Genomic DNA, 16,015 nt, shown 5'->3' with positions numbered 1-16,015 from the left:
AGTAGCTGTTGATGCTGAGCATACATTTAGAATCATCTGGATTGCTCTTCAAAAGCAATGCCCGGGCCCTGCCCCCGGCTGGTAAACTCCACACACATCTGTGGATGGGAGCCTGCCCCAAGCCCCCAGGTGCTGCCAGCTTTGAGAACCCCGCTCTAGAGGAGGTCTGGGGTCCAGAAGCTGCATAAAGGAAGACGTGATTAAACCCCCTGGGGAGTGGTTGCGTGTGGGGAGGTTTAACAGACGAAACGCGATTTGGAGAGAAGTAGGGAAGGGCGTTCCAGGTGGGAGGGACAGCCGCGGGCTTCCTGGCGTGTTGTGCGTGCTTGCTAAGATGCCAGTGAGGTGAGAGGGAAGCCGGTGGCAGATGAGGCTGGCCCAGCGTCCAGGGCGTGGTGCTTGGACTCCTCCTAGGACAGTGGGGAGGCACAGCGGGTTAAGGAGGGAGAGGCCAGGGCTCAAATTTGCACACGGGTCATTTGGAGTAGCAGGGGGATGGGTCCCCCTGAGTGTCCTGTCTGTCCCCATCCCCAGTTCTCGCTCCTGTCTGAGGTGAGAGGCGCCATCTCCCCCCAAGACCTGGACCACTTTGACCACCTGGTGCTGAGACGGGAGATAGAGTCCATGAAGGCACGGCAGCCCCTGGGCCCCAGGGCCGGGGACACGTACTCCATGGTCTCCTACAGCGACACGGGCTCATCCACAGGCAGCCATGGCACCTCCACCACCGTGAGCTCGGCCAGGGTGAGCTGCCCCTGCCCCATCCCTGGCTTGATGGCCAGGGGGGTGGGGCGTCCAGATCGTGGCTTTGCAGTGAGATGGATCTAGGTGTGACTCTCAGCCCCACCCCTTACCAGCTCTGTTCCTGGTTTTCTGAGCTTCAGGTTCTTCCCTTAGAAAAACCCCATCAGCCTTGCAGGCCTGATGCGTGCCCAGCAAGGCACTAGGAGACAGCTAGTGACCAAGACAGATGTGGCCCTGCCTCTTGGGCTCGCAGTCTGCCGGGGGAGGGGGGTGGAGGGGGGGGGTGGGCAGGCTCAGGGAGAAAGGTGGAAAACACAGGTAATGAGACAAATAGAAAACATAGTAACAGTCCGTAGCAGGATCCCACCAGAAACCACGGCCGTGCCTTCATGGGGGTCATTGTGATGGGCTCTTAGCCGAGACACACCCTCTTGTCTTTGGAGCCCACCCTGACTTTCTCCCAACCTCACCAGCCTCCCCACGCGGTCCATCCTGTTTTGCCCCCCGGATTCTCAGAGGCTCATTAACCCCAGGAGACCTTTGCAAGGAAGGAGCAAAGGAAATGCCTTGCTGCTTGGTATGGGAACCGGTTATCCCCGTCCGTGTGGCAGGAAGAGCCGGGGCTGGAGGTCAGGAGAGCTGGCGTGGCTCATGCTCTCCTTTCCTGTCTTTAGATCACTCATCACCACTCTCCTGTGGAAAGGGCGGGGGAAAGCCGCATTTCTCAAGCCCTGCTGCTCCCAGATGCTGAATTGGGCGATCTTACAGGTGGAATCTCAGTAGACTTGGGACAGATGCAGTTAGTCGTCCTGCGGGAGGAGCAGAGCTCCGGGGCTGTGGTGACGTCCACGGTTGTAGGCTGGTGGTTAGTGGGCACAGATGAGTCGCGACCAGCAGGAGATAGCCTTGGGGCAGCGCCCTTTCCTTTGCCGTCTGCTTTGCTTTCTTCTTAGCTCTGGGATCTGAGTTTCTGGGGCACTTCTATGCCTCTGCCTTCCACCCCTACCATTCTGAGTCACCTTCCTCCCCAGGAGTCCTTGTCACCGCCTGGGGCGGGGGGGGGGGGCGGGCAGCTGCCAGGCAGTCCTCTAGGGCTCTGGCTGTGGCTGCAGTAGAGGCAATGTCATGCTTCGGGACGAGCAGGTCACTTCTGGGGCAGGGAAGAGGGCGTTCCCCACCTGAGGCTGCGTGTTTGGCTCTGTGCACATGCTCTGATGTGGCACGCAGGTGGTGAGCTGACTTGGGTTGCAGGGACCTGGCCCGAGGGGTCAGTTCTCTCTGGGCCCGGCTCCACTGAGATTGGCCTTGGTAATGCCCATGTGGGGCTTCAGGAGCCATGAGCCACTACTCTGAGACCTGGGGGATTGCAGGTCCCTTTAGAATGGGGGATGAGAGATCCAGTGGGGGGGGATGGGGTGTGTTTTAGCCTGGGAGGCAGGACCTTTAGGTTTAACCCCTGGCTTCTCTGGGCCTCAGTTTCCCCATGAGTAGAATGGCCCACAGTCTTTGCCTGAGGCTCTGATGGCAGTCAGGGTAATGATTATGTCCAGACCAGCGCCAGTCTGCCGTGACCTTGCCCAGCCCAGGGGTCTCCCCCAAACCCGAGAAGTGCTGGCCCCCACCAGTCTCGGCCCTATGCCTCACTGGTCAGTGCCTCAGTTTCCCCACTTGCACTTGGGCAGCGATGCTGCTATGCCCAGCTTGTTGGGAGAATTAAATGAGGAGTAACCTGCCTATTGGCACCAGCATTCCAGAAATACCGTCCAGACCCTGAGGGCAGGTGAAGCCTCTGCTCTCACTGACTTCCCCGAACCTGGCTGGAGAAAACCCCCTTGAGGATTTGCAGCCGGGGCCTTGCAGACACTCGGAGGCTTCTGGAAAACACTGGGTTGAGGCTCTGCTACCCTCCTTCACTCTTTTCCTGCCTCTAGCACCCTCACACGCACAGTCTGGGGCTCCATCCCTCAGACTCAGAGCTTCGCTGCCGGCATAAGGCTTGGGCCTCTCTGTAATGCAGGTTTTCTCTCATCCAGTCTTCTGAACAAGGTCCTCCTTCAGGCTCTGCCTTCCATTAGCAGGTGTGACCTTGGACAAGTCACTTCTCTTCCCCGGGCCTCCATTTTTCCATCTGCCAAATGGGAGTGACGATCCCAGCCGCGCCTGCTGGCAAGACCCAGGCTTTCCTTCAAGGAGGCAGTTATCATGAAGGACGGCTAGTTGTGGCAACAAGACCTTTACTTCATCCCTCCTTTATGCTCGCCCCAAGCGTCTAGAGGAAACAGAAAAGGGATCTTAGAGAATTGTGTTCTTTTTGCCTTTCTCTGTGTGTGTGCATGCGTGCATGTTTGGCAGAGGGGGTGGCTGTTACGCCCACCCCATCCCTAATATTTATTCAATGTATTTTTCTTTTTGCCTTTTGCCCACCCTTCCTCCCCAGGAGCGGCTGCTGTGGCTTATAGACCTGATGGAGGTACCGTCCTTCCTGCCGGGCAGGGCCGTGGGAGTCCCTTGGCCGGGGTGGCGGTAGGGGGCCGTGGCCTTCCTGCCACCCCCTTATGTCTGCGCCTAGCCCTGGTGGGAACTGGGATGCTTCTTGGTGCTCACTGTCTCTCCTGATGGCCAGTCCATCAGGTTTCCTCAGCTGCGCTTAACCCCCAGCCCTGCCACTTCCTTGCTGTGTGACCGCAGAAAGGGATTTTACCTCTCTCAGCTCAGTTTTAGGATCTGTAAGATGAAGCTGTTGAGAGACCTCTTGTCTTTTCATAAGCTATAAACACTGTCTGGAGTGTTCTCTTTCCCACTTCACGTGGCCTGGCTGTCTCCTACGTGTGCATCAACCCTACGCTCATATGCCACCCCTTCCCAGAAGGCTTCCCTGATTCTCTGACTTCCCTAGGCTCCTCTAGGCCCCTGGGTGTCCCATTGTCCTGACCCTTGTCTCATTATATTCTAATAATGTGTACCAGCCTGGCTGGCTACTTCCCCCTGTCCACAGCATCGATTGTGTCTAGAGGCACCAATGACTCTCCAGTCCCTAGTGTCTGGCCCAGAGCCTGGCCCATAGGAACAACTGGGGCCTTTCTTAATAATCATCGTTGTCGGCGTTTGTCGAGAGTTCTTCGTGCCATTGTGATAATGCTTTCCAGTTGTATCTTCTTTGACTTTCCCAGTAGCTAGGAGTGGCAGGTACCGCCACTATCCCCACTGCAGGGAGAAGAAAACCAAAGTCAGAGAGAGAAGCGACTTGGTCCAGGTCACTCAACTAGTGAGTGGTGGAGTCAGGATTCGGTGTTTATCTGCTCACCACCAAGTGCCAGGCACTGGTCTGCGACCCCAGCACGTGTCCGTGAGCTTTCACCGCAATGATGCTGGACCCCCAAATCTGGATGGACAATAACCCAAAGCATTTCTTTCTTGTGACCCAAATCTTGTCCCTCATGGAGCTCACCTGCTTTCCTGTCTCTGTTCAAATGCCTGTCACCTGGCTCTCACCTCTTCTTGGGTTTGTCTTCCCTGGTGAACAGCGGGGACCGGGGACCAGGCAGGGACCACGTCTTTCTCCCATCTGTATGCCCAGTGCCTGCCCAGGCTCCGGAAGTGAGTTGGGGCCCAGGAAGTGTGGAGCAAAAACTGAAATGAATCCGCCCGCCCTGGCTACTCAGGATTATCTTCTAACATTCCAGCCTTCTAACAGTCTACCTCCTACATGGTAGGAGAATGTCCTTTGCTCTGGCGTTCGGACCGGCAGAGCGGCAGGCAGCTGGCTCACGTGATCCAGATGCCCCAGACGGTGGCCCCAAATGGAGCCAGTTTCCATTTAGCCCAAATTCTGCGGGCCACGCTGTGCAGTTAGCAATTGCAGTTGTTAAACGTCGCTCATTCTGCAGCCGTTTTCCCTTAAACCAGACAAAATTGATCAGAGGAGATCAGATGCAGCCTTCTGCCATTGACAAATTGTGTTTCTTTTCCATTTGTCTAAAGAGAGCCAGCCCTGGGAATTTTTCCTGCCTCCAAACAATGTCATTCCCCTCCCATTTGGATGTCAGCCGGGAGAGCTTAGCAGAAGCAAGGTCTGCCTGCCATTTCTTGAGTTCTTCATGTGGTACAAGCCAGCCGGGGGCAGAGGGGCTTAAGTGCACAGGCTGGGGAGTCCCACAGACCGGGGCTGGCTCTCCCCAGGTGCTAGCCATGTCACCTTGGGCAGGTGACTGAAGCTTTTGGAGCCTCAGTTTCCACATCTTTACACTAGCCGATAAGACCAGTCATCTGTGGATTGTTGTGAAAATTCAGTGAGCTCGGGAGTGGACTTGCAGGCGTGGAGTACTTGGGAGCCTATTCTTCTGATACTCTAAAGGCTGGCATAGGGCGCTGCAGAGGATTGTGGGGGAAAGGGGGTTGTAGAGGCCAAGGCCAGCCTTGTAACTACGCAGCAGGTGCCGTTGAGGTCAGGGGTGGCAGCTGGGACAGCCCCACCTTCACCTCAGCCCCTTTCCACCTGGAATTGAGAGGTTTCACTCCAAGCCTCTCGTGTGTCTGGAAAGGGGCTCCCTGGGCCCACCAAAGGATGCTGGGCCCGGGGCCCTGCCTCTAGAAGCCTTACTGTCCCTGTCCCCAGGCCGTAAGGTGAGAAGTGGGTGCTGGCCCAGCATGGCTGTCAGCGCTTTGCTCCCCTATGGCCTCTACGCTTTCCTCCTCATCTGAGGAGGAAAAAATCTGCGGCGAAAGGAGGGTGGAGAAACTCAGGCCTGCCTCAGGCCCTTCCGGCTGCAGCGACCCCTAGTGAAGGTAGCTCTTCCCAGAAACAGGGAGCAAACGATCAGAGGACCTTTTCCCACCTCCTGTGCTGTGACTGGATGGGTTTAGAGAGTCCTTTGCTGGGTGAGCCCTCCCGCAGTGGGGGAGCAGGAAGGAGCCCAACTGTTGACTCATTCATCAGCCAGTCCTGTGACAAGCACTCACTGAGCACCCCAACCACCCCACCCCTCATCCCGGGCTCTGAGATGACTGCACCTGCTGCCAGGAAGCTTAGCAAGTCCTGTCGGGGGGGGGGGGCAGCCTCAGATCAAATCACCTACATAATTCACGCCCTGAGAAGTGGGTCGAGGACTCGGGCCCTGACCAATGCAGGCCGTCAGGGAGGAGATGCTTGAGCTGAGATCTGAAGTCATTGGCATCAACCGGGCAATCCACAAGGCAAGGAGCTGAGGGGGCCAGATCGGCATGTGCAAAGGCCCTGAGCTCAAGGTTTGTGGACCCTGGAAGGAACTGTGGGAGGTCAGGAGGGCCAGAATGCCAGGGGTGAAAGGGAGAGGGTGCGGGTTTAGTAGCAGGAGGCGCCGGGGACTCGGGCATTAATCCTGAAACCGTGGAATGCCACTGAGGGTCTTCAGGCAGGAAGTGACATGATCTTGTCTGCATCTTTTAAGATGCTTCCCCTGTGTGTGGAGAGAGCTCAGGGGCGCGGGTGGATGGGGTGACTCGGCGGGGCCACTGCTGCGGTCCGGGCATGCAGGTCTGTCGTCGGGCAGACTGGCCCTGCAGCCCCTGTCCCAGGAAGCTGCTTGGTGCCCAGATTGGGGCACAGCACGGCTGGAGTTCATTTTTCTGCTTGAGTAGAACAGCCCATTCCCCCCTAAGAGGCTTCGGCACGAGCGCCCCACATCCTCAGGACCATAAATTCCTCAGAGGCTTCGGTGAGCCTCGGGGTGTCTGAAATAAGCAGCAGTCTTCCCTGCCAGCCCTTTGCGGCGCATCTGCCTCCCCGTGTGGGGACTTGGGGGAGTGCTGGAAGCTGTTTCCGGCAAAGAGAACCAAGTCCCTGGAGGCCAGCCAGCCCTGCACCTCCGGAGCCTGCACTCTCCCTGTTAATAAAACAGGGGTCAGACTAGGCATTGACCTAAGATGGGGGTCTTTACCTTTCCTGTGCCTTGAACCCCCTCTGGCAGGCTGGCAAGCCCTGGCACCCCTTCTCAAAAGAACAGTCTTAAGTGTTTAAAAGAAAATACATAAGGGTTACCAAAAAAACCCCAAATCGTATAACAGAACGCCGTTTTCGGAATACCAAGCCGACTGGAAACCGGGCGCTTCCTGACGAGCCCGCACAGTGGCAAGGTCTGGCTGGGTCAGCGAGGCTGTTCCTGTGAAGCCGGGCTGAGCCCAAGTGGGGTTTGGTGGCATCTGCAGCAGCCGGGATGTGATGGGAAAGACCTGGGACTTCAGCTGGCGACCGTGTTTCCAGCGCTGCCGATTCTGCCGGGCGGTGTCGCCTCCATTTATAAGGAAGGAAATGTCACGTATGGGCTGGAGGTTCACGAAAAGAGAGGGGCAGTGTTTTCCCTCAGCTGGGTTCTTGGGTCACGGCAGTCCCTCCTGGAGCCCTGCTCTCCTGCGCCTGTCCTGAGACGGCCCTTCCAGCCCTGACCTGGAGATTCTGGGTCATGCGCTCTGTCCACTGAATGAAGTCCTTTTCCTGAGACCACTGGGAGGGAGGCGCACGGGGGCAGAAGGTAGCGCAGTCTGTCTGCGCCGCACAGGCCTACGGGGGACTTCTGTGCTTTGGTGAGCAAATATGATGGCAGGAGCGGACAGCGGGTAAAAGTGCCCAGAGCCAGCCAGGAGCCGGGGCAGTTCCCATGGTCTCGGCCATGCCAGTGAGTGTGGGTTCAGCCCTCTGTTTGGGGACCGTCTCTCTCCTGGTCCACCCCTCTGCCCTTCCCTGGGAGCTTCCAGACTTCCGGCCCCGCCCCATGCTCGGGGAGCCCGGGAGCAGGGCCCCCCTGTCTCCACTAGCGTGGCCGTCAGCCCAGGGTCTGGCTCCACGATCCTTCTGGGTCCCAGCCCTGTCCCCTTCTCTCCAGGCAGCCCCACTGCCCCCTCCCCCCAGGGATGCCAGGACTCTGGCTCTACCTAGCTGCTCCCCTCCCCTGCCTGGGCCTTCCTGGGGCGATGGTTCTGTCCCCCAGCTCTCGCTCTTTCCTCTTTCCTCCCTCTCTACCTCCCCCTCCTGTCTTCCTTCTCTCACTCGCACGCCCCTCTCTGCTTTCCCCTCCTCTGTCCCTCCACCTGGCCTTGGGCAGAGATCTCAGCCCCGTAATGACCTTCCAGGAACTTCTGTGACTCAGGGTCTCCGTTTCCCATCTACAGAGGGGGGAGGCCCCCTAGCCTCAGGCCTCTGGTGCATTTAGGGGCAGAGTTGGAGGGGAGCCTGTTGTCCTGACATCAGAGTAAAGAAGCCAGAAGAACAAAGAGCTGAAAATAGCACCTTTATATAAGAGCCTTCCCTGTGTAATGAGGGGATGAAGGAGGAGATACCAGGGAATTGGGCTGGAGCAGGGGGGAAGGACGAGGAGGGCCTCGTTTTGCTGAGGTGACATCTGGACCAGCAATCACCTGGAAGCATCACCGCTTCCAGAATCACGAGTCCCCCTGGCAGAGGTCAGCATGGGTGGCTGCCCTCCATCATTTCATTTTATTTTGGCCCCATAGTTCCCTCAGACCAGACTCCTGCGATATCCAGGCCCAGACTGGGCCAGCTCAGACAAAAAGAAGTTTTTTTCTCTGAGAGGAAGGGAATTTTCTGAACCATCACTGATTTGAGGAGGAAGGAGATAGAGGGAGCAGCTGGTCCTGAGGGCGTCCTGGCTCTTGTGGCAAGCAGTCTGAATAACAGAGTCAGACCTTGAATACGGCTCTGCTTCCTGCCTCATCCTTGCTGTGTGACCTTGGGCAGGTGGCCTTCCCTCTCTGAGCCTCAGTGACCTCAGCTGTAGAACGGATGAAGGGCCCCTTCTAGCAGGACTAATTGAGCCACTGAGTCTAAACCCTCAGCCAGTCTCTGGCCTCAGTGGGTGAAGGAAGGGGGGTGCCCCAAGCAGCCGGCTTTTGTGTGTGTGTGGGGGGGGTGCGCTATGAGGAGGCCAGGATGCACAGGCTGGCTCCTGCATGAGCTCTGACCTTGATCCTCCTCTCGAAGCCTGTTCCTCGAGCGTTTCTGCTGACGCATCCCCAGGGTTCTTAGCCTGCTGTCTGTAGCTATTTCAGATGCACAAGGAACATGGCTCGGGGACTTGGGGCTCCTGAGTGTCTGGATCTGGCAGATGGAGTCTGGCAGGGCCGGGCTCTGACCCGTCTGCTGTTTGCTCCACTTCAGGCCTTCCTCCCAGGGCTGGATATTTATCCCCGCCCCTCCCTCCTCACCCTCCAGACTTTCCATCCCTGCCTTCTGAGTTGGCTCCAGGATACTATTAATAGCAAGGACGGGCTGAGGCCAGGGGCCAGTGATAGCTATATTGTTTCGGGTCAGCAAGGGGCTGACTCCCAGGGCCTTCTGGTTCCTACGATATCGGGGCCCTATCTAATTCTGGGGTCAGGGTAGTGCTGCACAGGCTTTGGGGCCACCCCCACCTGGGTTAGAAACCTGATCCACTGTAGAATGTCTGTGTGGTCTTGGACAGGTCACTTCCCTCTCTGAGCTTAAATGTAAAAGCTGTGAACCAGGGAGGATGCCAGGGCCTGCCTCCTATGGAGAACCAAATGAGATCATGTAAGTAAAATGCCCGGCCAAGGACCTGGTGCTCCCCAGTTGGTGGTTAGTTCTCTGCTGTACCTCTAAGAGAAAGTCACACCTGCTCTGTGGTCTGTGGCAAAGACATGCTTGTGTCGTCAGGGCTCTGGATCCTTCCTCTCTCTCTTCCAGGGGCCCAGTTGCCACTGTCGGCCACATCAGTGATCCTGAACAACAGTGTGTGGGCACCTGCTGTGTGCATGGCCCTCTGCAGGGTGTTGGGGACACAGTGACCTGCCCATCATTTACCCCCGTGAGCCAGGGCTACCTGATAAATGCTTGTTGACTAAATGAGTGCCCAAAGCTCTGAATCTACCAGAACAGGACAGAATGCCATGTCTTTGGGCCCACCGTGGACTGTCACCTGAGGCCCCCGGGTGCCTGCAGGTTGAACCCAGGGACAGGCGGCAGTGGCTGCATCTGAGTATGGCAGAGGCGCCTGCTGCCTGAGCGCTCCTTATGTGTTGATACGTCAGGCCCATGCGAGAGGGACTGCCGTGAGCCCATTCTGCAGATGAGGAAACCAGCATGGAGCGGACCAGGGATTTGCCCTCCATCCCCTGGCTGTGAGTGGCGGAGCTGGGGGTGATCTCAGAGAAGCCAGGAGTGGTGCCACTTACTCAGTGCATGGGAGGGCAGCCCTATCACTCCCCCTCCCGAGGATCCTCTCCTGTCTTTGCATCCCTGAGGCTGCCAGCAGCACCTTCCCGTGAGCCGGTGTACAGGGGATGGTGTTGGAGACAGTCGGGATGCTGAAGTTTGCATGGAAGCCTCAGCTTTGTTGGTAAAATGAGGCAGGTGTCCCAGCCTGACATCACGGGACCAGATGAAGAGGCCTGGGTACAAAAGGCTCTAAGCCAGGAGGGTAGGAGGGTTCCCATGACTGGTCTTTGTGATTACGTGCCCTTTGCCTGCCCAGGATGTTCAAGGCTCCAGGAACATCATTCGCGATGGGGATCAGTGTGGAGTGACCTGGCAGCCTATGTCCCAGGGAGTGTGGCATCAGGGGACCCCTCCATCGCCACTGACTGCCTTCACCCTAATCCACGCCACCATGACTGCTCTCCACGATGGTCTGCAGTAACTGCCTTGCCTAATTCTCTGCCTGCTGGGGCTTCCTCCATGCCAGCCTGAGTGACTGATGGATTCATTCACCCATCGATTCATTCACAGATTCATTTACTTAGTAAATATTTATCAAGCAGCCACAGTCCTAAACGCTGAGGATAGAGTAGGGACCAGGTGGTCACAAGTCCTGCCTTTGAGGAGTTTTTATCCTAATAGGAGAGACAAACAAGAAGCAAATCAATAATAAAACCTCAGGTGGTGGTAAATCTTATACAGAAAAGTGAAGCAGGGTCAGGGGTTAGACGGGGTGTGGGGCTGTGGAGGGGTGCTGTTTTAGACAGGGCTAGTCCAGGAAGGCCTCACTGAGGTCAGAGCTAAATGAAGTGAGGGAATGAGTCTGTGGGGGCAGGGAGAGCAGTGAGTGCCAAGGCCCTGGGGTAGGAACCATCCCATGCTGTTGGAGGAGTAGCAAGAAAAGGCCCCATCACGAGGCACAATGAGTGCAGACTTTGGAATTTTCTCCAGGGAAAATGGAAAGACCCTGGAGGGTTAGGAGCTGGGGAGAGATACTATCTGACTCATGTTTCAAGAATTACATCCTCGCGGTTGGGTGAAGAACGTCATCAGTGTAAAGGAGAAAAATAAAGCAGGGCGGGGGGGTAGGGGTTGCGATTTTAGGTGGGGTCGTCAGGGTAGACTTCTTGGAGGAGGTGATAATTTGGGGAAGGTCTTGAAGGAGGTAACAACGGAGTGTGCCTTGTGGATAGCTGAGTGGAAGCATGTTCCAGGCAGAGGGGACAGCCAGTGTGAAGGCCCTGACGTGCCTGCATTATTCCCGTGTGGCTGGAGAGGAAGTGAGTAAAGGGAATCTTCATAGAAGACATAGTGACCACGTCGCCATGGCAACCCACTGCCCTCAGCCTCAAGTCCCAGCAGCTCCATGCTTGAGTCATGTGAAACAGCTCGAAGATTCTCATACCTCCTTCCTGCTTTATGCATGCCCTACCCTCTGAAACACCATCATTCCCTCCTTTGCCCAACTCGCCCACAAGAATCAACTTTAAGCCATGCTCCCTACTCCAGGAAGCCTTCCTTGATACCCCCTCCCCAGCTGCTTATATGCCTGTAACTCCTCGCTCTGTGCACAGGCCCCTCCTTGCTTGCTTGTGTCGAACCCACTTCCTCTAGGCTCCTGAAGGCAGGGGTGGCCCCTCACCTCCTCTGCGGCCCCAGGCCCTCATCAGTCCAGCATTGATGGCTGCACTTGAGACGTGAGCCAGGTGTCGGTGGCAGAGGCTCGTTGCCATCCTGGGCTCTGTGGGGTGGAGAAATGGCTCCCCTGAGGCCTCAAGAGAGCTACTTTAGAGAGGGGTGCTGCTTAGCCTCCCAGGGATGGCCTGCAAATGACCTAACGGCAGCTCAGTGTCACTTGAGGGAGCATGAGGCTTCCGGTGAGTTAGAGAAGGAAGCAAGAAATGGGCATTTTTGCAAAATAAGGTGTGGTTAAACCTTAACCACCTGCCTCACAATTAAAACCATTAAAATTAAAAAAGAGAGAGACTCTACCTCTCACTTGCATCCTGCCATTGTCACACCTTCCTGGGCTTCTGTCTGCGAGCACCTTTGGATTTTGGAAGTCTCTGAGTGTGTGGAGCGTGGCACCTGGGGCCCAGCTTTGGGAGTTCCCAGCTCAGGCCAGAGCCACCCCACAGATAGTTCAGGGGAGGCCTGGAAAGCCTCAAAGAAAATTTGATTTCAAAACGACCGGCAGGAAAATTGACATTAATTTTAATGTGTAAATTTCCCAAGAGCGGGGCATGTCAGGACAAGCAGAAACCACAAGAAGGTGTCATGGGGCCCATCATGGATTGTGGTACCTCAGAGGGCAAAACTGCTTTTCCTCCCTCTCAGTTTATATTTGCTCAGATTGCTTTCTTTGTTTCTAGAACACTCTGGACCTAGAGGAAACTGGTGAGGCTGTCCAGGGCAATATGAACGCCCTCCCAGATGTTTCCCTGGTAAGGCCCTCTCTGGCTCTTTCCCTGAGTTTTGCCCTCCCTGGTCTACCTGAGGCCCTGGGGGGCTGGTTCCTCAGTGAGAGCCACGGGGAGGGGACAGAGGCCATCAGACCCGGCCCCAGGCCTGTGCACAAGGGCGTTGCTCAGCCCTCTCCGGCGGCGGGAGCCAGGACTACTCTCAGCTCCTTCTGGGGATTTCAGGCAGGGAGCCGGGCTGTTTGTTTGCCGAGTAGGTGCTACTTTTGGTATGTTATCTGAATGTTATCATAACTGACACACGGAGTGTGTGAACCCTCTGAAGAGGCCATATGACCACACCACAACGGAAATGGAAGTTAAATGTGACCTTGGACCCCCGTGTGCACATCCACGGCCTGGGCAGCATCACTGTGATTCTGACCCAAATAACTTCTGAATGACCTGGACTCTGGAACCAGCTGCCTGGGTTCATATCCCACCTCTGCCACTGACGGTGTGACTTCGGGCAAGTTTCTTAACCTCTCGGTGCCTCAGTTTTCCCCTCTGTAACATGGGGATAGTAATAGTGTACCCGCCCCACAGTTTGTGGCCAGGGGTAAATAAGTCCATTCAAGTAAAGCATATGGGACAGTGCCTGCTCTGATGTCAGAGCTTTCAATTGCTGGGTGTTGGCCTAGGCAGTGGGGAAATGGCAATGACCGTCTCCGCCGCTGCTGCTCACCGTGCACCTGCTGGGCGGCAGGCATCTGCAAACCCATGACGCATGGGGCTCCTCACATCCCCACACCCCCGCTGTGCAGGTGCAGTGTTCCCCACTGCCCAGAGAGGCGTTCCGAGAGGCTCTGTGCCTTGCCCAGGGCCACACAGCCCCCGAGCCCATGTGACTGTCCCCTTCCGTCCGTTCTCTCTCCTCCAGCCCCGCACATCTCCTGTGTCTAGGAGCCACGATAATCCTCCCGAAAGAAAAGCCAGAAAAATGCTTTTTCTGTTTTGTTTTTGTTTTTGTTTTTGTTTTTCCTTTTCCCATTCTCTGCATCCACCTCTAATTAAGTCTTGTTGCCTGTGACAAGGCCTGGCTGATGCCAAGAACTTCAGTTCCCACAGGTAACGTTGCCATCCCGGGAGACGTGCGCCAAGATGCCGACGCTTATCAGCTGCCGAGATGGGGGGAGCAGTTTTCCATTGGGGTGTTTCATTATTCAGAGCAGCGTGGCCAAGAGCTGAGAGAGCAGGACAGCATTCCAGCCGCGGCCTGCGCGTCTCGGGACTCCTCTCGACCAGCCGCAATGGGCTCTGACTCCTTCCACTCCTGTTGGGTCTTTTGGCAGGACGATGTCAAGGCCACCTCTGAGGCGCTGCCGAGCTACAAGCCGCCGCCCCCCCCACCGCCTCTGGCCCAAGGCCACAACGGGCCGCCCTCGCAGCCAAGGAAGCCAGGGAAAGAGGACCTCCAGCCACCGTCCTCCGCGTCTTCCCACTCAGGCATCGTCTTCTTGGCCCCCAGGAACCGCAGCCCACCGGCGGGCACCGTGCCTGCCCCGGGGGCCGCCTCAGCACAAGACTCGCCCTCCTCCCCTATCCATGCCTCTGTGCCCCCTGCCAAGCCTGGCTCCAAGAGGCCGCTGGACGCCCACCTGGCCCTGGTCAGCCAGCACCCCATCGGCCCCTTCCCGCGAGTCCAGTCGCCCCCGCACCTGAAAAGCCCCCCTGCAGAGGCCATGCTGGCGGGGGGCTGCCTCCCGCCACCCTCTCCCTCCTGCCGGCCAGACACGGGCACAAACCAGCACTTCGTCATGGTGGAGGTGCACCGGCCCGACAGCGAGCCGGACGTGAACGAAGTGAGGGCGCTGCCCCAGGCGCGCAGTGAGTACTGGCCGCCCCCGCGGGGGCTGGGCTCGGGGTGCCCCCTGAGTGGTCCTGGGGCCATCCAGGCTGCTCCAGGCGGATCTGCCCATCCGCATAGTTAGAGTGGAAGGGTGCGCAGGGTCAGAGTGCCCTGGAAACAGGGTCCTGAGCCCGTGTGGACGCGGGTGTGAGCCCTAGCTCTGCCACTTAAGAATTGTGTGGCCATGGACAAGCCGTGGGATGGAGATTCGGTGACAGCCCCGCCGGGTCTCTGGGAGGGTTGGGCTCCTCCTCCAGCGCCCCCAGTCCTGGCCACCCTGCAGTCTCCATCTCCCCAGTGACACTGGGCTCCCTGAGGACAGGGTTGGCCTCTGTGATCTCTGTCCCCAGGACATGGCACAAGGTGAGGGCTGGGGGAAAGGCGGGTATGGAAAGTACTGTCCCTGGACCCCCAGAGGTCTCCAGATCCGGGGGGCTTCAGGGTCAGAGTGCAGGCTTGGCCTTGCAGACACCTGGGACGAGGCTGCGGCCCCAGAGTTTCCAGAGGGTGTCCAGCTGAGGAGGTGGACAGCAGTATAAGGCTGGTGTTTCCCTCGCAGAAAGTTCGAAACCTTGGCAGGCCCTAGATCTGGCTCTAGATTGCCTCCCTCCCCTTAGCAAGTTGGATGCATTTTGCTGGATTCTGCTGCCATCTTGTGGCTAACGTGATGTATAGGTTCGGCCATGGCCAGGGAAGGTGGCAGGCCAGGCCATGGGCTGTGAACTGAGTGCCTGCTGTATGCCAAACAGTGGGTAGACTAGGATGCAGAGCGCAGGGTCCCTGGGCTCAGGAGCTCGGCGAGGGAAGGCAGCTAAGGGGACAGCAGGCAGGATGTGATGAGACAAACCGGAGGTATCACCTGGCCCTGAGCCCAACACACGATAATAAAAGCTGTCCGTTGTGCAGGGTTTCCTGGGCACCAGATACTGTTCTAGGGGCCCTGCCTCTATTAGCAAGTCGCCTAACCCTCTCAGCAGCCCTGTGAGGCTGGTGCTGTTGTCCCCATTTTATAGATGAAAAAGCTGAGTCACAGAAAGTTAACTGTGGAGCAGTCTAGCGCAAGTCTGTTCTCTTGCAGGCTTCACTCTATACATCGTATCTAATTAAGTCCGTATGATAATGCTACTAGATGGGCATCATTGCTCCTATGTTGGAACAAAACAAAGGAGGCTCGGAGAAGCTATGTAACTCACCTGGGGTTGCTCGAGCTGGGCAGAGAGGATTCAGACCTGACCTGCTAGTCTCTAGACTGTCTCAGATTCAGGGGCCCCGCCAACACACACACAGCGATGCAGCTGGGGTTTGACTGGTGAATGAGGGTATGTGCCCACCAGTCAGCTCAGGCCAGTGGGGTTGTGGAGGGTACAGACCAGGCATGACAAACCTTTCCTTGTTTTATTGAGAAGCTAGAAATTTTTTTTATGTGAAATACCCTAATTTGAATGTGTTGGTTCATCATTAAAATTTGACAGCATTGTGCAAGTTAAAGAAAAAAAAAAAAAAACCCACATCTGTAGGCTGGGTTTGCCTCCTGACCTCTGTTTTCATCATTATGCCGTGGGCCGAGCACTGGGTGGTCGGAGCAGACGTCTTGGCAGCCTTGGGGCCAGCCCCGAGTGGAAGGGCAGATCTCAGTGGTGGGGAGTCTCGCCTCCCTCCAGCCCGGTGACCGCTTCCTTCCTCCCTAGTCCATGCCTGGGGAATCCCCACAGCCTTCCAGCCTGCGGCTCCATCACCTCCTCCAGGAAACCCTCCCTG

The 16,015-nt window shown here is 57.0% G+C and overlaps 1 protein-coding gene across 5 annotated transcripts in view; it reads left to right on the top strand.

The window, feature by feature from the left end:
• WHRN (whirlin) overlaps positions 1–16,015 on the top strand; it is a 95,912-nt gene that overhangs the window by 77,832 nt on the left and 2,065 nt on the right. For 2 of the 5 annotated variants that reach the window (XM_028107721.2, XM_028107720.2), the window contains exons 7-10: positions 535–744; positions 3,182–3,214; positions 12,322–12,393; positions 13,701–14,235. In XM_028107721.2, coding sequence (XP_027963522.1) covers positions 535–744; positions 3,182–3,214; positions 12,322–12,393; positions 13,701–14,235 — 850 coding nt within the window. The remainder of the gene's footprint in view (positions 1–534; positions 745–3,181; positions 3,215–12,321; positions 12,394–13,700; positions 14,236–16,015) is intronic. The other 3 variants (XM_028107723.2, XM_028107722.2, XM_028107724.2) reach the window with 2 other exon arrangements.

The sequence above is a fragment of the Eumetopias jubatus genome, unplaced genomic scaffold, assembly GCF_037043125.1.
Source record: "Eumetopias jubatus isolate StellerSeaLion01/CBP00866 unplaced genomic scaffold, mEumJub1_p1.0 scaffold_15, whole genome shotgun sequence".
Classification (NCBI taxonomy): domain Eukaryota; kingdom Metazoa; phylum Chordata; class Mammalia; order Carnivora; family Otariidae; genus Eumetopias; species Eumetopias jubatus.
Note: the sequence above shows the minus strand (reverse complement) of the source record. Positions and strands in the feature narration are given on the sequence as shown.